The sequence below is a fragment of the Pholis gunnellus genome (assembly GCF_910591455.1).
Source record: "Pholis gunnellus genome assembly, chromosome: 15".
NCBI lineage: Eukaryota > Metazoa > Chordata > Actinopteri > Perciformes > Pholidae > Pholis > Pholis gunnellus.
In genome coordinates, this window is record NC_136542.1 from 13,121,801 (window position 1) to 13,148,778 (window position 26,978).

General features: G+C 44.4%; 1 protein-coding gene across 1 annotated transcript in view; it reads left to right on the forward strand.

Annotated features, from left to right (window-relative positions):
* Positions 1 to 795: 795 nt before the first annotated feature.
* Positions 796 to 26,978, forward strand: part of LOC306706966 (latent-transforming growth factor beta-binding protein 2-like) — a gene marked incomplete at its 5' end in the record, with an annotated part of 75,328 nt that continues 49,145 nt past the window's right edge. The window contains 3 exons of the mRNA XM_079174227.1: positions 796 to 1,217; positions 3,810 to 3,883; positions 14,516 to 14,777. Of these exons, the coding sequence (XP_079030353.1) occupies positions 796 to 1,217; positions 3,810 to 3,883; positions 14,516 to 14,777 (758 nt within the window). The remainder of the gene's footprint in view (positions 1,218 to 3,809; positions 3,884 to 14,515; positions 14,778 to 26,978) is intronic.

Here is a 26,978-nt window from a genome sequence, read left to right on the forward strand (position 1 = left end):
ATTATCCAGCAATCAGTGCTGTATATAATGCTTGAAGAAGAACATCTGGTTTCTGAAGTTTTATGATATTGTAGTAGCCTGCCAATTCAAATTTAAATGGAAGGTAACGATGAACGCAGCTGCCTTCAGGATAACTCCGATAGTGTTCAAAGGGATCACGGGGAAAAGACGCGCGGTAACATGATGTAACTTGGCAGAGGAAGCGCGTGTGGGCACATGGACCGAGCGATGCCGTGCAGTGAAGCAACAAATATACAGACGGTAAGGGGGAGTTTCTTCTTGCGAAGCGCATGCAATCCCTACAAAAAAAAAAAAAAGTTCCCGGTGACTTCAGATGCAAGGAGGTGGTGATATTCATGGCAGCGCGATTCAAACTCTCTCACTTGGAGTAGGAGGACAGCTTCAGCAGCCCTGGAGCCAGCGCGCGGACACTCTCTTTGCGCCTCTTTTTCTTCTTTTAACATCAACTAAAAACAGATGGAATAATGTTTGCTTGAAATAACAGTTCTTCAGCGCTGGAAGGAGGAAAAAAAAGTGTCTCACTTTGGACTGTAGTTAGGTGCTGATTTGACAACCTGAAGACATTCATGCGCAAAGTCTTACCTGGGCATTATGAAGAGGTATCCAGGTTGTTTTTCATTCTTGGGAGATGATGCCGTCTTACTGAACTCGTGTAGCTAAATCGCGAGATTTTTATTTAATTTGCTCATATTTTTGTGTGACTCTCCAGAATAGTGTTACGCGATCTGCGCCTTTTTACGCGGTACTTTCAAAAACGTAACGCAACCATCCAAAATGGACCGCGCAGGATTTGCTGTTTTGGTGGTTTTGACTGTTGCACTGCTGCGACTTGGTGACGGTCACAAGGACACGGCAGGTGGCCGGGCGGTCTGGAACCAGCAGCAGTCCCGGGTGAGGAGTCAAGGTCACTCACCAAGGAGACTAGGGGACGGTGCATCATCTGGACCATCCGGGGAAACTTCTCCCGGGACCGACGAGGTCAGCACTCTAGTCCGCGTGCCGAGGGCCGCATCATCCCAAGGGGACGGCGGGCACGTATCCAAAGCGGGACCGGTTCATGCCGCAGGCGCCTCCCGGGAAGACCTCGCCTCTCCGCCGCGGGACGGTGCGCTGCGCACCGCCAGACAGCACAGAGACAGAGTGAACCGCAGGCAGAGCAGCAAGCCCAACTCTGCCAGCACGAGGAGGCTTGTTGGGTAAGAATGGCAGCCAGGTGCTAGTCTGATTCAAAAATGTTTTTACTTTGCTTCATCAAGCTGTTCACGTTCACCATAGGAGTAGGCTACTACAGTGGCGGTGGCTAAGCAGAATCTCTCTTCCTGTAAGACAAAACAAGTAATTATGTAACATAAAGACCTGTAGAACATGTCTACAAAGTGTTGCTCCCAAGCTGTGTGGATATAGTGCATGAAACTGTCATTCAGTAGGCAAAAGAGCTGACTATCAATTCATGTAATATCTGCATTTTGTCCTCTGGGTCATGGCAGGACATGTAATAATATAGGTTAAACACTGTGCTGATTACTGATAGTGGAGGCTTATAATGAACAGCAAATGTATATGAATGGGTGAACTGTCCTTGAACTGTTTTGAGACTAATGTAACGTTGCATTGTCACCATCTCCTTCTATTACACATTGCAGTATATTTAACTCAGAGAAGGGAGAGTGGCTGCAGACTACTTCAGTGTGTGTGCCCCAGTTCCGTGCTGTTGCCTGCGGCCATGTATTGTAATGGTTCAACCAGAGCCTTGCTTAGTGATCACAAACACCTGTTTCTCCGATGGCCCTCTCTCAAAGCTACAAATCCCTTATTTTTTTTTTGTCTCCGTTAAACTCCAAACAGGAGGATGGATTGTTTCCATATTAAATCCCTTTTCTTTTTGTTAATTGAACCCTCGTGCACACAGTCCTGTTTGTTCATAGGGACAAAGCATGACACACACTGTGTACACTAATCAGAGGGAGATTTGAATGGCTCATTGTGGGTTGCAGACAATGACATTTTTTTATTCAATATCTCTTTTGTGTGTCACAAAAGAGGCTCTTGCCTTTAGGAAATGGATTATTTATACGGGCAATTCTTGGGGAACACCTAACAAGCAATAGGGGGATTCAACAAATTGGTTCCCCATCTGTATAGTCATATATAAAGTGCACTCACCGGACTTAAGCCCAAACCATGATAACACCCAGGAGAAATGATGGACAGGGAGGTAGTCCAGTGCTTGGGTGTATCTGCATGGACCATGATATAAATGTATTATATTGTATATAATCAATACGCCCTCATCCATCACACCTTAAAAGCAACATTTCTTATGATATCCGTCACCCAGACAGTTGCGCTCATGCATGCTTGAATTGAGGTGCTGTCTATTTAAAGCAATGCATAAAGAGAGAATAGCTGCCTGTAGTATTGGATCCAACATGCTTTATTGCCTTTCTTGACAATGCCAAAAAACACAAATCCCAGCGTTGAATGAATGGGGTTCTTTGAGTTTTCAAAGAAGTATAAAGGTGGTGTTACATAGCTCTTTATGAACATCAACTTACAGAGGTCTGCACGGGGTATTTTAACACTTTGATTCATTAGCTTCAGATGAATCATTCAGCAGCTTGTTAGAGAAAGTGCGTCCGTGACACATTTCCTCTCGGAGTTCCCACTCAGCTTTCTCATTTACTGTACCCGGAGGCAGCGCTGGGTTCACTTAACTCTCTTTTACATCCATGTTGACTCAGTATGGCTCCCTCTTCTGTTTCCAGTGCACCTGTCAGACGTTTGTCTGATTCAGACAGCTCAGTGGTGAAATGATACTCCACCAGCCTCATGTTCTGGTTTTAAAAGAAAAATATAACTAGGTGTGAACATGGTGTTATCCACATTTTGACCTGGGGCATGATCCTAATTATGTCGTAGAAGGTTCTCCATTACATCCATATATCCCTTGATGGAATTTGAATGTGATGACGGATGTCTTTTGGCACGGGCCCGGCCTGATGTGTTTGATTTATGACGAAGCTAAGCCTGCCAGAGGGCCCAAAACAACGGCATGTTATCCCTGTGACGCCTCGGTAAGACTCGCTGTATCTAATGAGCGCAATCCGCCTGAGGTCAACGAGTCAATTCCCGTTATCTTCTCAAATCGCCATGAGTCAGACGTCTACTTACTGTAATATCTTGTGAAAAGATGATGGGGCACAGATCCATGCCGGCGCGTCGACCGTTGCCCCCGAAGTTGCTCTTGCGGTCTGCTGCCTTCTCATCTATCGCACTGCAAGAATTGGCTTGCGCCGCAAGTGCGGATTAGAGAGTGCAAAGAACCCAGCTATAGCTGTTTAAAACTTGTCATCTCTCATTTGCTCAGTGATTTATAGAAGACGCAGGGTGCTTTTCATGTCCCGTGTGTCTCGCATAATCCCTTCAAGGCTCAGATAACTCTGTATTTGTTTTCACTCTGGACTCTCGCATAGCAGAAAGAGGGACTTGTGGGTCCACATTCAGATAGAGTTTCGTGACTTGCCCTGACATTTTTTATCAAATAAAATGCAATTATAGCGTAATCTCTTTGAGTGTTCGTATCAGTAGGCTAGCCACATCAGAATGATCTGAAACTATAACCGAATGTGCAATCAGATCAGTTTGTCATGCAAAGGATTGAGGGCCTTCCACACTCACTGTCATTCCTCTATGGATTAGGAAGAGGCCCTCCTTATTCACGAATGCTTGAGACAGTACTGTCAGTGTCTTATTTCACCTTGTTTTTCTTGCATATGTCTTCCTTTCAGACCTAATGTCTGCGGGGGTCAGCAGTGCTGCTCGGGCTGGGCTTTGGCACCAGGAACCAATCGCTGCATAAAACGTAAGTAATAAAAACGTCCCATGTAAATATTGAATATATTTAAGACGCCTAAAACATTCTTTCATTCAGCTGAAAGGACAACAATTGTATTCTTTGCAAACTGAGGTCATACATGATTGTGAGGCCTTGAAGCGGCACACAAGCAAACTGACGTACATTCGAGCTTTTAAACTACAAAACTTCTCAGACAGAGAGGCTTTGTAATTGCCCAATGAAAGTTTTCCTCGGGTGTTATTGCCCCCATGCCTTCTCTTTTTATGTAAGATCTTCACGTTTAAATTGCCATCACTCAGCACTTAGCTCCCTATTTGACACAAGCCCTCAATTATGTGTGGAACGGCTTCTTCTTTTATTCAACCACAGCGGTATTGGATATCCTAACTGCCAGATAATAAAAAAAAAGAATGAGAACGAACAATTGGCCACTCCTTTAAACGCACAATTGTACAACATTGATATCCTTGTCTTTAACTTGTATGCCGACTGTAGAGAGAAACTGTGCAGGTATGTCAGAGTGTTATCATTGAGCTGGTCTTAATAAGGAGCCACATTCAATACAGGAAGTAAGTAAGTAAAGCCAAATGTATTTGAAAGCTCTTTTTACAGACGTAAGTCACAAAGTGCTTAAAAAAGCCACAACATACAACATACATATATATATATATATATATATATATATATATTATACACAGACATGTCTACAACTCACACAGACTGGAATAACAGGATGGAATCTGAGCTTTTTTAGAGAGAGTTATCTTTAAATTTTACGAGTCACGTAAAAAACCACACGGCAGCTGGCATCTATCTATCCAGCAGCTAGCGAGCTAGCTATACTTCTGTTTGACTTGTTTACTGTTTTCTCTGTTCCTCTGCTAATTATGTCCCTCTCTCACACACACACACAAACACACACACACACACACACACACACACACACACACACACACACACACACACACACACACACACACACACACACACACACACACACACATAACACACTTTTCAGCCAGTCATTTACACAACAAGCTGATTGGCCCCAGCAGCCTCCTAATTACCTCTCCTCCCCTCCTGCCCTGTGCAAAAACCTTCTTCCCGTTTTTTTTCTCGACTCCCAGCTAAAGGCACACTTACCGAGGTGTAAATTACATCTAACGTGGAGCTGCAGTTTCTCAAATGAAAAGGGTAAATACTTTTAATCTGCCAGAAAGTAACAGGTCCAGTCTAACGTGCCTGTGTTAAACAAGGCAGTGCATCTGAGCAGGTCAGGGATCTGTCCAACCATCTGGACCCTCTTACAGCTTGGCCCTCGCCCAGGTCTGACTGGAGGCTATGCTATCATCAGCTGAGTGAAGCCCCACGGCCGGCAAGGTGCCAACACAAAGGCCCCAGACTGGATCTGGGACTGGAAGCCCCCACGTAGAAGACCTCCGTGGAGGAAAAAAACAGGCTCAGGCTATCTTTACTCTGTCCCCGCCTGAGGGCCAGGCTGCTTTATTAGGAGATGGCAGCACGAGAAAACATGTTCGCAGTGGGGGAAAGAAAAGGAACAAACGTGTCTGTTGGAAGCAAAAGTAAAAACACATCACGGCTGAGCTGCGTCTGGGAAATTCTCGCTGAAGGGATTGAAGTAATGTCCAATATTGAAAGTGTCAGCTGCAGGCTTCACCCGCGAGGCTGGATTGGGTGTCTGCAGTTATGGCTTCCTAACAATACCTCCTTGTTCGATTGGGTTGAGCTCAGAGCAAATATATGACAGGAATTGGATCACTAGTTGTCCAGGGAGTGCGCCTACATGTCTTTAGAAATGTGTTTATAAAAGCGGTCTACGTCTGGGTCTCCGTGGGTCTGGTGGGAGATTGTTGTCTGGCTCTCGGAGGCCTCCGCTCTGCCCATGTTCTGGCAGGTTAGGAGCGGACTGTCTCTGTTTTGGGCTTCAGGATGGATGGATAGCAGACTTGTTTGTGTGTCAAAGTAAATTCCGTGTGCTGAAAATAGCCGGCGTCGTGTGATAGAAAGCTTTGATCTATTAGGAAGAACGGAACATTGCATTTCCACTGCTGTTGTTCATTTCTCTTCTAGTTACCCGCTGTAAGCAGAGATTAAACTTCATAGGTTTTACCCAACCAATATTGATTTTATTAATGGTGGCCGAGAACGAAAGGTGTGTGTGGGTGTTATGTTTGGCTGGTAAAGTGAGGCCAGGTGTTAGCTTGGCTGTGCTTCCATCTGTTCCCGTGCAAGCAGGAGCTCCCGTCGAGATGAATGGAGCATCTTGTTTTTTGGTCACAGCTTATCTCCCCTGTGTTGGGATTCACATCTGTTCATCAAAAAGTACACTGCTGGGGAGATGAAGAGCAGAAAGAGGCCATATTGTAGCTTCGCCTAGTCCCAGCCAACCGGTAGTCTCGCCTTGAGTTATAATACAAGAATGCTTGTCAGCTGCTGTAACTGTTAACGCTCATCTTGACTGATGGGATTTTTTACGGAATCTGATTCAAAACCACCGTTCACACTATACGCCAGTAATAGCAGGCCGTGGGAATCTTGTACACCTGACTGTAATTGCCAAAAAGAGAAATGAGCAAGTTGTTTAGGTAACTGTGCACCATTAGCTTGTTTGGGAAATCACTCCAGGAATCTGTTTACAAAATACTAAATTGTTTAGCTGTGGAATTAGGATTAGAGTTTAAATTGCTTTAGTGTAAATACAGTAAACCCCCAATGAGGCGGCTAGTATGTCAGCGTAGAATTACTGTTTTGAAGTTTTGGTTTACAACGTTTTCGGAAAAAAACAATTAAAGTCAGACCTCTTAAAGCCAGTGTTACTGGAGAATAGATTTGAATTGTATCTGTTTGTATCTGCTTTCAGAGGCTTTGCACCTTTTGAATGTGAGCTTTCACTCATACCCGGCTGTGAATGGATTCTTGGACCGGTTACCAGGAGGCACACAGACCATTGATGAAGATACCTCTTAGTTTCACAACAAGAGAGTCTCACCTTACTCACCTTACAATGACAATGTTGACACAGCAGATATGTTTACCATTTTCACCATCTTCATTTGCAGCAAGCCGATATTAGCACTGAGCACAGTATGAGAAGTACAGGAGGGCCATTAGTTTTACAGGTATTTGTACATAAACAAAGTATTGAACACATTTAAATTCATCCTGAAGGGGGACAGAAAGTTCTCTAGGTTCATGGAAATCCATCCAATAGTGAGGTCACTGAAAACCACATGATGCTAGCTCGTCTAAAAAGGAATGCTACGTGTTGGGGTAGCTCACACTGGCAGGGTCGCTATACATCAGAGTTATGTTGTGTTGCTCTGGCTCCTCCAGTTGACATGGCTGTTTTAGTAATTGGATTAATGGCATGGTCTACCACACACAGAGTGGACAGAGTGTTCGGGGATAATATAGAATACCTTCGGAACGGGGACTTCAGACTCCCTGCAGCACAGACAGGAACTGGCTTTACATTCAACCTGAGCTCATAGTGCTCCCTAAAGTGTGCGCTTTTCAGGTTCTGCAGTGGAATTCATTTCACCACGCTATACATCACACTAATTTAGCGAAAGCACGCGATACATATGGCAACTTGCTGCAGCCGGCAGTGAGAGCCCGGCCCTCTAGAAAAAGCAGACGGACGGCCTTTGATTTAAACCCCTTGCTGTCTCAGAGTGTGTAGATGAAAGGTGCATCATTCACATGGAGGAATAAAGTTGTTTTCAGTCTCTTAAGCAGTTGGTGATTGACAGAGTGCAACGCGGTGGAGAGGAGTTTCTTTTTGATTGCCTTCCAGCTTTCTTTGGCCTGCTGTGCCGCTCAGGGCCCCATCCCAACCCTAAAATAACTCATCATGTAGAGAATCTCTCTCCCTCTCGCTCTCTTGTCTTGCTTACCTCTCCCATCACAAGGTAACTTTGCCTCTCCTTCCAAACAAAAGATATAGCATGTGGCATGTTCATTCCACCATGTCCCCGGAGTAGCTTGAGTAGGATTGAAGGCCTCCAGTGTCGAAAGAGACTGTAAGTCATGTGAAGGGTTTGACTCAGCTGTTCACTATGACTTCTGTATGTAAATGAATTCATGAAATAACTATTCTTATAAAATCCACCCTTTTTAGGTTCGTTTTTTGAATCTATATCCCGGTTGCTCTTAAGGCCTTTAGTGTGAAACACATTTGATCCTCTTCTTTTGCTGCAACATGTGTGAAGCAGCTGGCAAACTATCAAGGACATACACGTGTGAACGTTTTCTGACCTCCAAAAGCAGTACCCAAGAAATGCAAGTTCACCATCTTCACCTAATAGACACAAGCCTTCTCAGTTTGCTTTTCGTTAACCTCGCCGACACACAACAGAATGTCCACAGACGTTGGACACGATCGAGTAAGATTTGCTGTCTGCGTCCAAATAAAAATCTCATTCTGATCCTTGGCAAGAAGTTGTGGCAAGAAGTTGGCTCAATGAGAGATATTTCCTCTTATCTACAACAGTCACATGTGCGTGTGTTTTTGAACGGTAGGAAAGAGAATCATTGTGCATAACAAATGAATGAATGAACTGTACTGTTTCGGTTTTAAGGGTAGTACATGGCACGCAGCTAAAGGTCATGTGCGTGAGTCAAGCGCATGATGCAGTGTTTGCACCTTGACCCACTGAGTCATCCGGACATCCATAGTACTGCTAAATGCATTAGTTACTGTAGATAGGATGAGTACATCCTGTGGAAAATGTGCAATTTTTAATCTACAGAATCTCAAAGTCAGCTGAAATGTTGGGAGTTCTCAGTTTGTTTGATTAAGTTTATGACGAACATGAGTAATATCTCACCAACAAAATCATACGTTCGCCATGATTATGCAGCATTCAGGCATTCAAATCACAAAAACAACAACACTATTTCCCCAAAGGTTGAAGGTAAGAGAGAGAAAAGAGAGACCTAACACTGATGAGAACCATTCCCTCTGAGCAGCGTTCTCTGTTTTACAAGAACAGGAGGAGTTTTTTTTTAAAACGCTGGTGTTTCTGGTGACTTCATTGAGCCGGGGTTGAAATTACTGCTGCAGAGACAGCCACAGAGCCCTCCTCAGCTTTATATGTCGTGTGTGGATTTGTAGGGGTTGCGCAGTTCACAGTTCAGCGGCATAACACTCCCTGGGCAGCCCTGCAGAGAGTTATGGCCCATTAGACAGATCCTGTAATCAATACACACCCCATCATTAACATAGACGCTGGACAGCTCGCTCTCCGTTTGTCTCGCTAAACCAGGAGTGCTGCTCTCTGCACTCCAGCTGGTGTGTCTGTTTGTAGGTTGCAATTGTGTCCTGTTTAGGCCTCCTGCGCCACATGTTTTTCAAATTGCTACCATAGACGAAAGTATGGTAAAAAAAAAAATGATGCACTCTCAGCGTCTGGGCCTCGACCGTCTTGCTGTAGAGTTTTCTTTTTTGTTTATTCATGAGCTGTTATGATACAGACATAACGAAGAAGTAGAACAAACTTGGCCATGTGAAGCTATTTTTCAACAACGCTTTTTGCATGATGCAAAAAAAAAAAAAGAACACTAGCTCCCGCACATCTCTCGGCAGTAAACCTAAAAAGCAAGACTTGGTTTGATTGACACTTCCAAAGCAACATTAACAACCAGCACCCCTCTCCTTCAGTCACACGCGCGCGCGCCGAGGCCACAGTGTTGTTAGGGCAGCCCATAGCCCGCCATATATCCCGGCACCCTCCTGCTTAAAGACCATATGGAAGTTGTTGGGACGTGATCCCTCAGGAGGATGGGGTTTGTGGTTTTTTGGCGAACACCACGTCTCACAAGAGTCAGCTTTACAAGTTGCGGGCGCACGCCCCCAGATTCAGATATCCTCCACAGAGCACCCCAGCATGTGGCTCATTAGAAGCCGAAAGTGGGAGTCTGTGGGGTGCGGTGCACGGAGGCACGGTATACAGCGCGGCTAAAAGTTACGTACACAGTGTCGCGGGGCAGCAGTAGGCTAACAAAATGCGCCCCACAGAGCTGAAGGTGGGTACGGAGGATTAAAAACTGGACCAAAAAGCCCACACTGACTGAAAAATGTGCATCGATGACGGAGGCACCTTAATCTGGTGGAATATTATCCTTGTAAGATTTACCACGAAGAGAAAATAAAGGATCAGTCAGACAGCGTCAGGCCTCGCTCCCTTCTGGTACTGATTAGAACAATAGAGAAGTTTAATTCTCTGCTTTCGAGTTACAGTTACAGCAGTTCGGTTGTAGACGGCATGAAAGGATAGCACTTGAACTGGCAACCATGTGGAAATCACATGTTGGAAAGAGATTAACGCTCACTTGAAATGATTAGCATTGAGAGGCAATTGTATTAACTGCTCAATAGACCAATTCTTACTTCTTCAGCGGATAGCGCGTGCGGATGAGAGGCGAATGTCTAAGCTCGTCTATCCTCGCTGCCTGCCACAGCCCCAAACACTTGACCTGTTTCATGAGATCTGTCAGGTTCTGTGGCGACTCCTAAAAAGAGGCTGCTGCTGTCATCACAGGACGTTTACCAGACTCCGTGTTCAGTCAGAAAGGTTTTACAGTTGTCTACGGGCAGTTTTGTTGCAGCAATTCTTAGAGCCTGTTTTAAGTTGAGGCTTTGGGCTTTTCACAAACACTACATCCACATGGTTATACACACATTCTACCTACAGCGTTAACACCATTATGGAGTGGTTTAGAGAGGACGTTATGTAGGCCAACCCGCAAGTTAGCATCGCACCGGTTCCCTCGACAAAAAGCAAAAGTGATTTTTCCATTGGATTTTGGTTTATTGCAGAAAATAAGCTCAACACAATTTTATGATACTGACACGTTTTGTTCAGCAAAATAATCTTCAAAGATGAACACCACTTTTGGGATTTTTGAAGCTTGAATACAAGGGGTAGAAGTAAAAAGCTAATGATGGCTATAATGGTGGGCTATAAACGACCTGCACCACAATCACATGAACGCGAGTATACACAGCGAGGCTGTCGAGGCGGACTAGTCGACGTGATGACGTTTCATGTTCTCATTTAGCCACTTGATAGCAAGCCATGAAAGCTTTCAAATTCCCAAGAGAGATCTTTACTGACTTATTTTAATATCGTAGAACAAAAAGTTATCTTAAGCTTGTGTTGACCACAGACCTTATTTCAGGCATCTAACCAAAAAATGTAATAAAAAACATAAGCTGCAAGACAAGGAAACCGGAGGTGCATACATGCGAACTCATTTCCAGGTATTAGGCTCATTCCTGTGCCACTCTATTGTGCCCTTCAGAAATGGCCAATTATAGGTAAGTTGCTGCAACCATAATTTCTAATGCCATTTTATCTTTCACTGTTATTTCCCAACTTCCTGTCTCTCAGTTACAGCGTTGAAAGGGCCTTTAGTCAAGCCTTTTGTCAAATTCTACTAAATCCTAATCTTCGGAGCGGCTCCCAGCCTCTAAATCTCATAATGGCGCATAATGCGCCCGGCCTGTAGAGAGTCATTCCCAGGATTATTGCGATTATGCTTTCATTGTCAATATTATTTTCAGAAATGTCAAGTTACCCCTGGTAGCACTGTTGACCTGCGTAAAGTGAGGAGATTTCTCTACATGTTTGAGTTATTTCAGATATTGGTTTCAAGTTTCCCCTTGTTGAATGAAAAGACCGTAAAGACTTGATGGCTTGTGTTACTCTGAGTCACAGAGAGGGGAAGGTGAATCTCTGGTGGATTGTAATGGACTGGAAACGAGTTCGAAGTTGGAAATTAGAGTCCAGTGGAGGGGGGACGACGAGATTTTCCCGAGATATACACGCACATGCAAGCCTTATAGCAGGTAACTGTAACCCACTAGAGAAATTATGGACAATATTTACCTCAATAAAGACCCTGGGGTTACTTTAATATACGTACAGAATTACTGTATGATCGCCTCAAGTCCAACCAAGAACTCTGACAATAGTAATAGCTTCGTTTTATAGTTCCTGTTATGAGAAAAGTGATTGTTTGGGGCCCAATTGAATGCTTTTTTGTAGAAGAGTGGATACTTGGATTAGCCATAGTCGACCTTGTTAAACTGTCTTTATATGTCTTAACTTTGACGGGACTGGAAGAAGAAAAAATACACAGACCTCAAACTCACTTAAGTATGAAGTTGAAGGTATTTTTGCTAAGCCCACAGAAAACGCTGTTTCCATATTAATCGTGTTTTATTACGGATTGGTTTGGATCAGCATGTTTGTTTGGAAGGTTCAAAGCTGCCAACTACAGTCTCCTATTTTCAGATGACTGGATCTGGACACAATCTCGCAACACTTGGCCAGTCCGTCTTTAGTCATAATTAAGGCTGAAGTGGCAATGCCAGGAATGTTTGCCGTTTTTATCCTCTTTTACATCCGATTGGATTCTCATTTTATTATTACTCTCGCAATGTAATAATTGCTGCACATATTTGCGAAATGGATGGAATGTGAGCCAATTAGTTTTAATGATCTGCCAGACAAATCTGCATGACAGCAATTACTGCGACAATGTGTTCAACAGCCCAGAGGCCGGGCCCAGAGACAACACGGACAACAGGCAGTGGCAGTGTATGCCGCGGCCACGCAAACGGGCTTCATGTGGGGCACATGTCTGGCCCGGAGTCCCCGACCTGTCTTCTTTATCGCCAGCACGGGCGAAACTGTTTGTCTGGTGTCAGTTCTGTGCCTCACGGCTGAAAACGGGTCACACGTCACTCGGTCGAACACGTATTCCAGCGGAAACCAGCCGCAAACCTCCATTTATTGTGTTATTTTTATGCCCTCGCCGCTGTTTATCTTTTCACTTCAGAAGGTTTATTTGAAGAATGTAGTTTCACACATTACAGACTTCTTCTCCTGCAGCATAGTGTCACTGGAATCCGTGGCCTATTTGATCCGCCGCTTCATCCTCAAACTTGAAGTTGAACAGACTCCGGACAAGGCGGTGGCACCCAGCCAGCCTGTACTTTAGTTAGATGATGGATTTAACTCCTTGCCAAACAGAGCTCAGGCAATTCCTGTTTTATCCCATGATGGAAAATTCGGCTCACATACCAAGTTATACAAATCCACAACCACATTTCTCTAAATGTGTATGCTTCATCAAAAAGAAAGGGGGCTACATTTTCCTCAGAGCAGTTTAAACTGAAATGCTTGAGTGAATTGGTTGGTCTAAATATAATTTGCTTCGCCATAAAGCAGAAGAGAGTGTGGATTGTCTGATATATAGCCCTCAATTTGTTAGTGTTTCTCATTATACCGCAGATTTACGATGCGTAATGCAGTGGTCCTTCACTTAGCATGCATCACGATACTGATGAGAACTAAAACACAGAGCTTGATTTGGCCTTCGTTGCGGACGTTGTGGAGTCTGACGCTCCAGTTGTTACGCAGCGCTGCCGTGTTTCCCTGTGTCACTTCAGTTTGGAGCACATGTTATCGGGAGCAGCGTTTTTTCGGGGCCCAGTGTGCTTTCACTCAAAAGAAACACAAAGTGGCCCCAGAGTCTGAGCAGAATGGCAATAACAGGAAGCGTGCAGCAGGTAGAGCGCTGTTCGCACCCAGTGGGTCCCTTTTTGGACTGCCAGCACTCCTCACTGCCAAGAGCTGTGGCAGCGTTCCTGCCTGCGATCTGTCAGTGTCCACGGCATCTGTGTCAATAGCATTCCACAGCCCTGTTGACAGAGTGCCGCTGTTTGCTTTAGCCACCGCCGACCGGTGACCTGATTTACTGTTTGAGGACAATGTCATAAATCCTCAAGTGCCGTCTACGACATACATTTGTGTCACAAGATCGAGAGGTTGTTTACTTTCAATCGCGCGCCGCAGGTCTTTCGGTTTCTGGAGTGCAATGCCAAGATGGGGGGGAGGGTGGGCTGTGCAGAGTGACACAAATAATTTTTTCCATGACCATAAAATGACCTCAGCACCGTGTATTTGCAGACTATTGATAAATGTTATGCACAAATTCATCTTTTAAGTACAGTAAGCCCCTTCAGATTTAGTTTGTTTTACCAAATAAAAGATACAGGCCATTTCTTTGATGAAGTGTCAGCTATTTACAGTTGGCCTTCAGTTTTTCCCATTCGCTCATGTTTTTATGACCTCTTGCTTTTATTACCTTTTCAAGCTTCCTGTGTTACAGTGAAAGCACACGCTGGATTCTAGATCAGTGACGAAAGATATTTTTAGGAAATCACTCCGTATTGAAACGCCGACAGCACTAAACTGAGGCATGAAACAGGAGTATAGGCTTTACCTCAGCAAGAAATTGGATAAGGATTTAATGTAAGTGATCATATACATTTCGACTAAACAGGGCAGTTAAAGACTCAAGAGAAAGTGAACATGACAGCCCCTCCAGGCTCTCTGCTGTATGAAAAGGACAGAGAGGGTTGAAAAGTGAAACTAATGGCCCCATGATTGAATCAATTTAAAGTGAGCCCCGGTTTTGAGATCAGGGATCTACTACTACTACTACTACTACTACTACTACTACTACTGCTCCTTCATACAAGGGGGGCACACGCTCTAACATGACCTGCCGAAAACTTGATCTCCATCTGTGCTCTCTCTTCAGCTGACTGCCAGCCCCCCTGCCAGAACCGTGGCTCCTGCAGCCGGCCGCAGACCTGTGTGTGTCGCTCAGGCTTCCAGGGGCCCCGCTGTGAGGAGGTGACTCCAGAGCAGGTGTACATCCGCGATGGAGGCGCCCTGAGGCGCGTTCAACCGGGGACCAACCCTTTCCAGAAAGACCAACCACGGAGAAGGCCCACGGAAAGGCAGGCCATCGACACCACCAAGGTCCAGACCCCGCGACCTGCGATCACCAGACAGCCTGTGTAAGTGAAGCAGCTGTGCTTCCCCATGTCGTCTTTTTATAGCGAGGAGGAACCTCGTAGCTTTGCCAAATAAGGATGGGTCCAAAAAGTTCAGGAGAAATCTAACATCAGCTTTAAATTATAGCCCGGTCTGCTAGTTGGTGGACTATTAGCTGGACGAGCTAAGGACTATCACACAAGCAGTAACATGCTAGTGGTGTCAGACACAGTTGTCGTTTACTTCCCTCTCGCATTTGCTCCCATGATTGAACACTATTTAATAAAGATATATTGAAGAGGGTAAAAAAGCTCTAACAGCTAGCTAGCTAGCTCGTTAACGCTCGCTTGTGTTAACTGCCAGTAAGCACGATTGTTATCTCGGTCACTAATATAAGTTACTAAAATAAGTCCATCAATCGTTGTTTCATTACTGTCTGCAAACCATTCCTGTTTTGTGGAGTGTTGTACTTCAACAAAGGAGGGTTGCATAAAAGTGGATAGAGCAACACAGCTAATGAGCTACGATAGCGTCCTCTATTTTAGGCTCTCTCACACTCTTCCGGCTCTTTGATTCAACATCAGTACTGCCAAGATGGTTTGCTATTGGTCAGAGGTGCAAATTTTCTAAATTATTATTTGATTTTGCTGTTTTAAAGTGACCAGGCCTTTATACTCTTATAGTTTGCACTTTGCAAAAGGATTTATTTTGGTGCATGCTTTCAAACAACTTTTTTTGTTCTAATATGCAGTATTTTGGGGCTTTTGGGGCTCTCACTGATTTGTTTTAGCTACCATTACTGTCACACAGAAAGGCTCACATAAAAATAAATTGACAAACTGCGCTATTAGAATTGATCTAAACACTCTTGAACAAACAGTAGTTCATTAAGCTCCCGTTCAACGCTGGTTGTGTTTATCGTCGCAATAAATCAAACCAGATGAACGGGTTCATAAGTTAAATATTTAATACACTCAAAGTAAAACAACATTTTTCTGCCATTTGCTGCCATGCTTGAAAAGGTATTAATGTAAATCTGTGAAATGTAGGAAAATATAACATGATTTACCAGACAGCAGTATTAACCCATGCTATTTACTATGAAAATAGAGCTGGGGGATTATATTTTCTTTCGGCTTTCACTTTGTTCTTTGATTTATTGGAATAACTGTGACTCTAATGTATCCAACTAATAATTGCTCAGTCGAAGGCCTCTTCCAGTGCATTCAGCAAACTCTCCAAAGACTGCTAATCAGACAGGCCTAATAGTTTCTTGGCTTTTAACGTCTGACTGTGTTAGTTCCAGTCGTGTTGGAAATAACTTTTTTGGTTTGATTAATCACTTCACCATGGCTGGAGTTGCACTATATTCTTCATCAAGGATGTTGAAAGGCAGTAATTGTTTCCGGGAAGAGTTTCGACGGATCGTTATTGCTCACAGCTTCAGACTTATCTTGTCAAATCCCGCTCCATTTTGGATTCAGGCCCAGTGTTTTTCTAATCTACTCAAAGTTGGTTAAAGCGCCAGAATTTGTTTGGGCGCTGAGGTCATCAGTAATTTCTCTCCACCGAACCACTTAAAACATTCTCAATTACATCTGACATTCATGGTGCTCCTCGTGCTAATTGTGAGGGTCTTGTGAGGGTCTCTTGTGTCATTTGTGCTCTTGCTGGTGTTATGGAATGGAACACTGGCTGAGCCATCCACATGTTTGTGGTAGCAAAGTCTACTAAATGTTATGGCAGATGGTTCTTGAAAGAGTTTTTGTATATGTCCTCCTTCCCAAAACAATTATATCGGAGTTGTAGTAAATCTTCTAATCAACACAAGACCTTCAAGGACTGCACAGTTGCTGGGCATGTGTTGTCTTTGTTCTATCTTGAGTCCACAGGACATTTTTGCATCCTGAGTCACGGATCTGGGACAAATCAAAAGAGACGAGACTGCAAGTTCAACATAGTCAGAGGCAGACAGTGTGCCTGAGTCACATATGCCCCGCGCTATGACTGTGTCCATCTCTCGTGTTTTTCCTGAAACTGACTAAGAGGTGCTGTTAAGTTCAATTGGAGCCATTTCCCCTCTGGTGGAGTGAAAAATGTCCAAGCATGCAGCTCAGCCTAATCTAATTATTTGTTCTTGTAACCAACAGATTTTTATGAAATCCGCAGGCCAGAATAAAAAGCTTCTGCCAGAATAGTAAAATGTCTTCCTTTAAATGTTATTCAAAGAATTATTTGATTACTTGACTCTCTGTCATTGGCACTTCCAGCAGGCTATTGGAGTGCTTCACATATGAAGCTCAGCCCTCGTGATCTGCTGCAAGTGTTTCGCATTCTCTCGGCCCAGAATGATCTTCTACGGGGTGGAACAGTGTTCCCTCCGGAGAAGTGCTGGATGCAAGTCTTGGTTTCATATATCAGACTGAGGTTCCACTGTTTCCAAAGCCAGGGAAGCACCAGCAATGTGAGGTCACAGAGAGTGAGGTTCAGATAGAGAGACAACGCCAGAGCCAAAGCTCAATTAAGGAGTAATAAGAGGAGCGGGGAGGACAGACGGATAGATCATGTTGGACTTGCCCCCACTAATATACTGAGGGAGCAGAAACCACCCTGTACATGCAGCTCCAGTGTCCTTTAATTCTAATCTTCTGGAGAAGGTGTGAGGTACTATATATGTCTTTCTTGGAGCAGACTTCGCTTGTTATGTCAGCAGCACCCTGTTACTGACCCTGCCTGTCAAGAGGTGCCAAGAACAAGAAATAGTGCGGAGACGGAATGAGACGGACAAGGAGGGAGGGAACAAAAACAACGGTAATCAGAGAAAACATCAATTAGAGAGAGAGAAAGAAAAAGTAATCTGTTCAGCTGAGCAAGGTGAAGTGATCGGGATACAGTCTGACATCAGACAAGGAAAGTGTCCGTGGTGTTAATTTTAAGGATTCTCAACATCTCAAATGGCCAGCACCTCAATCTAGTGAGGCTAGACACAAGGCTTTTTAGATAAGGTATTGAGCGACCATAAAGAGATTTTGGATAATAATTTTTTTACTGAATTATTCACCCAATAACTAAATAAGCAGGATGTCAACATGTTCCTGTTGTCTCTCTGCTGTGGTAACAAAGTAGGCGTCAGTAACTACGTCGTAACACTTGGACAGCTGGAGGTCTACCGTTCTGCCTTCCAAACAATTGCGCAGTCAAGTTGCGGTGCAGAACTCCAACTTCCATCGCACCAGACAAACTCAGTGAAGGAGGCGGCCGGTATACGTTGCGATGTTCAGCGCTGCAGTCATGGTAAGCTTCACCGAGCAGCGAGAGGTGTGGTGCCATCTGCAAAGTACTGTGTGTTCCGCGTTGTGAATGACGTGAAAGACACTTTCTAATTGCATTTCAAACCACCTCCATATGTGTTTTGGATCTGATTTGCAAATATCGCATCATGTGTTTTTTTTCCTGTCCAAAGTTTCTTAAATCAATCTGGATACAATTTGATATATAATATATATAATGTTAATTTGCGGTTTTCTCAAGGCAAACTGTCGGAGACAAATCTATCCATCACACTCTCTTTAATTTCTCTCTCTGAAAATCTGATGATGACTGCAATGTTGTCAGTCCTGTGTGGGCACAGCTGCCTCCTGAAAAGTTATTTTAGAGAATAAACTATTTCCTGAATAGTCCTACTGAATGAATCCAGCACATTGATGACTGACAGCCTGGAATAAAAGTCTTGTCGGGATGGACAAAACATATGAGGAGCCAGTGGGTTCCTGGGACATGGGAATACAACTCCTTACCTCTTCTTGTAATCCTGTCTCCAGTCCTCCACCTCTCCTCTGACCATTTCAACTGTCTCCCAAATGTCCCAGCTGCCTGTTCTGTTGGGTCAAAACCATAAACATTTAAAATAGGTACATCCTATAAGCAGCTGGCAAACAAATATCTGTTTCCTCCTCTGACCAAATGCGATTTACTGTAAACCAGCGTTTCCTGCGAGCGTTGTGCTCAGCAGCAGTGAAAGGCTTGTCCCTGTCAGCACCAGATCCTGTAGATCACAGCTAGTCTGTCAGCTCCCAGTATGAAGGTCAGGGCCAGCGGTGAACACTCTTGGCTGAGCTGGAACAGTGATAACGCACAGAGGAAGTATTCAGCACCTCCTATGAGTCCGCCATATCCACTCCACAGCCCCACCGTCCCCGCTCTGACATCGGTCCTCTGCAGGAAACCGAGCAGGGCCGAGCAGGATGTGTGTGCAGTAAGCAGGTCGTCATCGCTCTCTGTTACATAACCGCACTAAGGACAGCTGGCAGCAGCTACCTGGATAACGTAGCTGTACTGTGATACCGCGTTCATTTTTCTGTGTGTACTAGAACTTAAACACACAGTAGATTTTATAACTAGAATGTCTTATGAAGAGAAGGAATTAGTCTCGTCTTGGGCTAGAGTTTGTAGTTGGAGCACATAGGTCAAAGCCAAAGTTCCTCAGTGTGATGTCACAATGATAATGACATTAGGTAATAATGATTTGATAATTTGAATTTTGGGAAAAGAAAGCATTGGTATCGGATAGGTAATCGAGTCAGCAGATGAGGTATTGAATTGGAGGCGAGAGCGTTGGATTGATGGTTATCACTCGTTCTTTATTTGAAATGTTTCAAATTCAAGGCCAATGCCTCAATGTCTTGGTTCATTAAAGTAATTGCTTTGTGCAATTCTGCAAAGTAAAATTTGCTTCAGGGATGATTACAGATTTGGTCACACCCAGTAACATATTGCTCTGTTGAAGAAAAACAAAAACACCCAGTGACACGGAGCAGAACGACCCGTAAGAGGGCGATGCACACGGCCTTTCTCCGCATTAACTGTTATGCTTATACCCTCACTGTTTGCCTGGTGACTAATGGGGCTGGCAGCTATGTGGCCTGTTGACTCAAAGCTTTGCACATAGCCACACAGCCGCTTCTCAGAGGAAACTGTGGTCATAGTGGGAGTTCTCCATGTTAATCACCGATCACTGGTTGCTTTCACTCCCCCTCCAGGCAAACCGCACCACCAGCGCAAAGTCCACCAGGTTGACTCGGCACCTGCAGAAAAATATTGTTTTACACTCATCACCAATGTTCTAGGTAGCAATGCTCACTGAAAAAAATCTGAGGTATTGACTGTAACCGAGCTTGAATAGAATATGATCATAAATATTAAACGGCAGGAGTGGAAATTCACTCAACAACATTCACATAACTCAGTTGAGGAGACCATAAATTAAAAGAGTAGCACAAATCCCACAGTAGCTTTCAATCTCATAATACTCTTGATGCTTTCGTCTTTCATCCGATACGTGCGTTCGTAAGACTGAAATATACATCTTCACGTTCGGCCCGGGGAAGTTTTCCCACTGTACCACCTGGTCTGCTTTGCTACTCAAACAGGACGTGTCCAGAATCATCCTCTTGTCTCCCCCTTTTTCGCTGCCAAAACAGAGGAGGCCTGCAGATGGGGAGTCGGGTTGAAGTAGAGAAGAGGGGTTAGAGTGCAGGCTAATTCCCACCGGTTTTGTGTGCTGCAGTCTCCTGAATAGAGCTCTATCTCGCTTCTAAACCAGGCATATGACAGCGTGTCTCGGGCTGTGATTTGTATCCCTGCGTGGGGAGACTGGGGATGAACTTGAACGAGGTCAGGTTTACTGGCTTTCTGCTTCTGGATCGCAGGCGTGTTTGTGTTGCGTTTTGGTGCTACGTACCTTTCCTTAGCCCTGGTCCCTGTACAGTATTTTCAGATTGGGATAGGGCTTTCCGGAGCACGGCTGGACAACCCCTGCCACGGTTTTGTAGTGTCGAGGGGGAGTATTGTGTACCTCTGTGCTACTGTGGGTCAACAGGTCAAGTGCAGACTCAGCTGTGGAGGCCACTTTGTCCTCAGGTGAACTCTCCACGTGCTACAAGAGGCGAAGAAACTGTGGATTTTGCACAACACATGATGGTAGCAAATCAACGAAGATTGATTGAGCATATGTTTTGTAATAAGTGTGTCTAAATGTACTGTAGATTGTTGAATGCGAGCAAGCTTAACACACAACGACATTGACCGAGCCAGGCCCGGGAAGAGTTGGTGTGTTTCTTTTCTACAAACACAGAGCCAAATGAGTCCCATGAGTGTTTGGCTTCCTGCTCGGACAGAGGGAACAAAGGACCATAGAGAACTCAGCGTGGGACAGATATGTCTTTCTCTCCCTCCATCCCAACTCTCCAAAGCCCCGTCCGAAACGCGCTGTCTGGGCCACAGTGCCAGCAGGCTCGGCGTCTGCGGCCAAAAGCTTCTCATCAGGCCGGACTGTGCAGGCGCAGCTGTCGGAGGGACAAATACTGTACGGCAGTCAGAAGAAGAGGAGCATCTATCCCCGAATGCACTCCAGCTCCGGAGCTGGAGGCAGATAGAGAGAGCGTCAATCAGGCTCATCTCCAGGATATGGGGCACGGTGTTGAAAGCACGAATAAGCAAGCAGTACGGCCGTGCACGGAACCACCTAATCCAGTCAGATGTCAGCATGTATGGTTAATGTGGGGTCGAGCGGTGGAGGGGACACATCACACAGTCATGAATTTCTTCTTTCATATCCAGACATCAAAACTCAACTTTGCGTTGGCCTTCGTCATGTCTGCATGTTCCCTGAGTACCTCTGGTAAAGTTTTTTATTGCTTTTTAAATCAATGTTGCAGACCAGTACAAACATTCCCTTAATCGCGCCTCTTTTTGGAAAACCCTCTTTGGCTTTATTATCAGAGTATTCTGACATGTGACACTGACCAGCGTACAGGCATAGCCTCAGTCAGCACTATTTAATGGCTCTTCCTGCTGACCTGTCTTGTGGCATTTTAATAAGTGAATGATCAGAGCAACTACAATAAACTGCAGAGTATTGAATAGCCTCTCAGCTCACCATGTCTCCAGGCATTTTGATTCTGGCTCTTGAACCACAGCCACCACACTGCTTTTGCTTCCATCCAGAATCAGGCTCTTTCTGGATTTCTTAGAGCTTGAAAAGCCCACATTATAAATGCTGAGGTGAAAACAGACAGGTTGGCACTGCTGCTGGCCCCCCTGGAGATGTAAAATAAACTGTTTATTTCACAGCTTTTGGCCTGTGATTGAGTAGACGGCAGTGGTCATATGTTTTGATCCCGTCGTGTCTGACAAAACCTCAATGAGGTCAAATTCACAGAAAATCTATTTCCATGCAGGCGGTAAGGGAAGTTAAAGCTATGAAAATTAAGTGGAATTTCATTTGTCTGTGAAGCTCTTGATCCAAATAATAGTCTTTGCTAAATATATTTTTTAAGAACCGTTGCTGCTTTAAAATCTGCAATAGGCCCAGTTGTTGCTCTATTATAAGCCTCATCCCCTGGGGCGAGAGAAAAAAAAGCTTTCTGAATCAATCCAACCCCACTGTAATTCATTTCACCCAGGCTCTGGCTGCTACTAGCGGGATTCCTGGAAGGCCGTCCAGACAGAGAGAACATTATTTAATCCAGCCTCAGTGGCTGGTGCGATAAGCCCTCAGACACACCCAGATTTTCACAAGGGGAAATATTCTGCCGGGACCCACAATTATCCAAGTAATAATGACTGGAGATGTTATCAAAGAGCGACTTGGGCCTTAATTGCTCACTGATGTTTGGCTGCATGCAGCTACGTATATATATGAGAAGAACATGTCCTTGTTTCGGGAGAAAAGGGGCTTATCGTTAAAGCGCTGCACATGTTTCTGTGACGAGGTGTTTTCCTGTTATTCCTAGTTCATGGTGTGGGACGCATTGGACTACTGGCACTACTGGCAATGTTGAGTCACATTTCCATGGAGCGTTCAGTCAAAATGTCATCATTGGTATTTTTCGTGTAATCTGACGACAATACGCCGAGCACTACTTATTCATTCGTTATGTACCTTGTCAGGAATGAAATATGTTTTCAATTTATTTCTTCATTGCTGCTCTAGAACGTCTGTCTCTCTGATGTGTAATCATAGTTTGGTCTGAGCACATCTATGTGGTCCAGTAGGTATTCTAGGCACATTGATCTTTTTATCCTTTATATATATTGCAAGATCTTTAAAGAAACACTTCACAACTTAGGGAAATCTGCTTATCTGCTTGGTTTGAATCTTGTCTTTTAACTCTGCATGAAAGAAGCGGGAAAAGTCTAACTATTCCTTTAAATCAACATCAGGAGTTTTTCAGTGATGCGAAGTTGTCGTGCAAGCTTCGCGATTATCTTGCTAAACAAGTTGCAAGAGTAGCCAGCGGAGGTTAAAACTTTTACTCCCGGAGATTAAGCATTCACGAAAAGCTGTAATTTTAGGGCGCCTTTAATACGACAGAGGCTGGTGTTGAGTTATTTTTGAATTCACAACGTACACAAACTTCACCACCGTGCCATTGCATGACCTTGTTGCTATGAAGAACACACAACAACAGTGTAATGAAAATGCCCTCGGGGTTGGATAATATGTTTATCGGCGCATGCTGAGTGGTTCAAACCTCAGGGTTTTATTGAAAGAAATACACAGGGACCTCAGCGGCGAATGATGAGTGGACGAGGGCGTTCTGCATGAAGCCCCAGGAATGAGACGTGTGACCACAGGGGGGTTTGACCACTGGTGGTACAGATGGTTTGGTGCACTGACGGATTGATTCTTTCTCGGCCCGCAGAGACTTCGTTCACCTCCTAAAATACACCAAGGCTGTTAAGATTGACCAAATTTTGAATTAAACTTGTTCCTTCTTTGCCTGTGGGCCGTCACAGCCAGATCAAACATGGGAAAAAAACTCAAAGTAAGAACAAAGTAGACCTAAAATATCCAATTAGTAATTTAATTTCTTATAAAATATCAGATATAAAAGTCAAATCAAAGCCAAAATCAAATTCTATAGCGAACAAGTCATACTTGGAACGTTAAAGTTAATGTCTTGGACGTCACAGAGATTCATAACACTTTTGGGCTTTGGATAGCAGAACAAGAGTCAAGTGGGTATGTCTTTGCTAATGCTCTTGAATAACACCTCCTGGGACCAGTTTCAACAGTCTGCACTCTCCTTCCTTGTCTGTAGGCTTTAGTCTGGGAAATGTGGATCACCATCTGTTGTTGAGTTGTCTGCCGAAAAAACATCTCTCTTTTGACAAATTTAAAATCCAGAGCATAACGATGTATATAATCCCCGTCCAGTGCACGGCGTTTCACAGTTTAATAGTGCAAAAATGTAGTCTTTTTGGAAAGTCTTTGGGCTGCATGGTTATTCTTAATCCCTTAACTGCTTTTGCCACTTGATAGGGAACACTTAAAATGAATTGGAAGAGTGCCAATATGCTTTGCTGCATCCAAAAACGGTCTGTACCCCTCACACAGAGCTCTGTTTCGCTCACAGGCCTCTCTCTCTCTGACTGCACAAGTGCAGTTTGCAAATACACTCGTAAATCTCCTCTTCCTTTGTTGCCAACAGTGTTTGCCGCCGTTGAGCTGCACAACATTTTCATTATTTCAGCTGCTGTTTGCATACTTCCTTTTTTTTCCGATTTCTGCCGTTCCCACCAGTTAGACCGATGATCTGCAAGTTCTAGCGCAAGCTTTGAAATGAACAATAGTCGTTAATGCTTTCTGTGAATGAGACCAATGTGTGTAAACTTTCATTTACTTTCCCATTTACCAAGTAGCCTTTTAAATTGCCCTAATTATGTGCAGTTCTTATGTAATAGGGGCTTTTGGCTGACGCTCCATGTTGGAAAGAGGTAAATGGAACCATTAAACATTTTGTTTAAATAAAGAGAATAATGACTCGATTTTCCACAGCAGGATAGAGCGACTCTTGTGTCGATCGGTCGTAAATCTCCAGAGGGTCGCCACTCGTCACTCTGAAGGTCATGTTCAGTCCAACACAGAGAGGAGTGAGACGGGACAAAGTGACAAGGCTGGGAGCTATCGGGTTGTGCCGCGTGACCCAGACTGGGACGCTCATGCCAGACACCTCTGCCTGCTTTCAGGCTGTCTTGTTTAGACAGTCGGTTCATAGCCAAATGGCTACATCCAACAACCAGACGAGCTCCTCATATCGAGCCTATTTTCTGCATTAGCTGCCGTAAGCCAGCAATCCGAGCCATTAGATGCGGGTTCGGACTTTGGTATTCTCAAACAAATCAAAATGAAAAACGAGCTTTGCCAAGGTAGACTTGTGCTCAGCTTCGAGTGCTGAGAGGGCCGGGGAAGAAACATTTAATTTCACAATCCTTTCCCAACCTACTTGGCATCCTAAGCCCAGAAAAACCAGGCTCTCTGACTGAAATGCATTAGTTGTAACTGACAAATACGCTTTAATTCTTGTGGAGATTTATAGAGAGAGAGAGAAGACAATGAAAGCACCTCGGAGACTGAATCAGCTGTGGGCCATACGATACTGTGTAGCGCTTCATATAAACACTGTTCTGGGCTACGGAGACGGTTGGAGATGTAAACAATTCCTGAGGATCTGGGCCACTGGGCCTGTGTGAATCTTTTAAGTGAACAGGATCATCAGATAAATCCACAATTTCGTTGTCTACATAAGAAAGAAGACAGTCACCACGGGGATGATGGGAAGTGGTGTTTTCATAGCCCCAGTGGCAGTGTAGTTCAGCATCAGCAGAAGCCCAGAGATCAGAGGGTTTGTAGCCCTTTTGACTATCCTCCAGTTCTTGGTCCTGGCTTGACTGTGAGCTGTTTGTGCTCCTCTCCAGCTCATCTGGGTCAGGAGGTCGGCTGGGACCGCCACGATGCTGCCTGTCATGCCTTCATGAGCGTGAATGTTCATGTCTTGTTGCCGCGATGAGTTCAAACATTCGTAGCAACTGAGTGCCAAATAATACTTTTGCAAAACACATTGGACGCTTTACAGTTGTTTCATGCACAGTGTGGACTCTTGGCCCTCGCTATGATTTGTAATTTACTCAAATGCGACGAGGTTTGGTTCTAACTGCTTTCCGTACGTGAGTGATGATGAGTGGAGGTGGACAGCGCCAATGGTTTTATGTCTTAGTTGGAGGCCTCCGCTGCTATCAGACACAAACGCTTTGATCAAGTGTGTGGACTGAGACTAATCGGTGTAAAAGAACTGATTGCTTCTCTTTCAATGTAATCATTGAGCACATGTTCTGAACATGAAATAATTCATGTCATGTACGAGACCCAGTTAAGTATCACATCGTATGCAAGTGAATCTCCCTAATGTAATCTAAGTGTCTAAATGGCTTGGCCTCATTATTGCAACATGTGTTCATAATGATTTTTATTTGGTCATTTCTAATGTATTTCATTTAAGTAATTGTTCAACATTTTGGACATTTCGAGAGATAGATCTGAAGGTTATATGACAGACACATTTTTTTAATTCCATATATTTCTCCCAATAATTTATTGTATTGGCCTTAATTCTGTCTTTGCACCATATGCTCATTCAGCAGATCTCTTGTCATCGCCGTCAATGATTTAATTAAAACTATATGGCCATCATTTTATACCCAAAACACTTTCCCCATCCGATGTTGAAACCATGTTCCATGTAATCTTGGCAGAGGTCTTCAAGATTGCTTTCAAGTCGCCCAGAACAAGGCGGGGGAATGGTTGCTGCTTGGATCGCGGAGGCCTTGAAGTTCCTAATGATGACATCAAAGGTGCAGAGTGAGTGAGCTTGCCCTCACCGCCCCCTGATCTGCAGGCAGGGAGGGCAGCGGTGAGCTCATGATGAGGAGGAAGTCACTTTGCCATTGACAGTGAGAGAGACTGAAAGAGCAACATCTGGCTAGGCCTAGGAAGTGAAGCAGGATATGCTTGCAGGCCAGGTGTCGCTGTTAGGGATGGAAAAACCCGATCATCTGGAGTGGACGGTGTAGCTGGGGTCAGCCACCTCCTGTAAGTCCTTACCACCTTGATACCAGCACCTCTTGTTTCCCCCGTGTCACATCCTGTCCCCGGGACCCGCCCTGGAGATTCAGGATCTGGGTCAGCAGATGTCAGCTATAGTTGCTGCCTGTTGTCTTTCAAAAAAGATGACGTGAGAGACTACTATCAAATGTTTGTCTCTCCTTTTTCCCCTTTTCATGCGGAATGTGGTTTATGAGTAAAGGGACATGCATAGGCTTGTGCTATATCTAGCACAGCTGGGAGAGGGTGTGTACACGTATTAATCTTTGTGCAGCGTGCA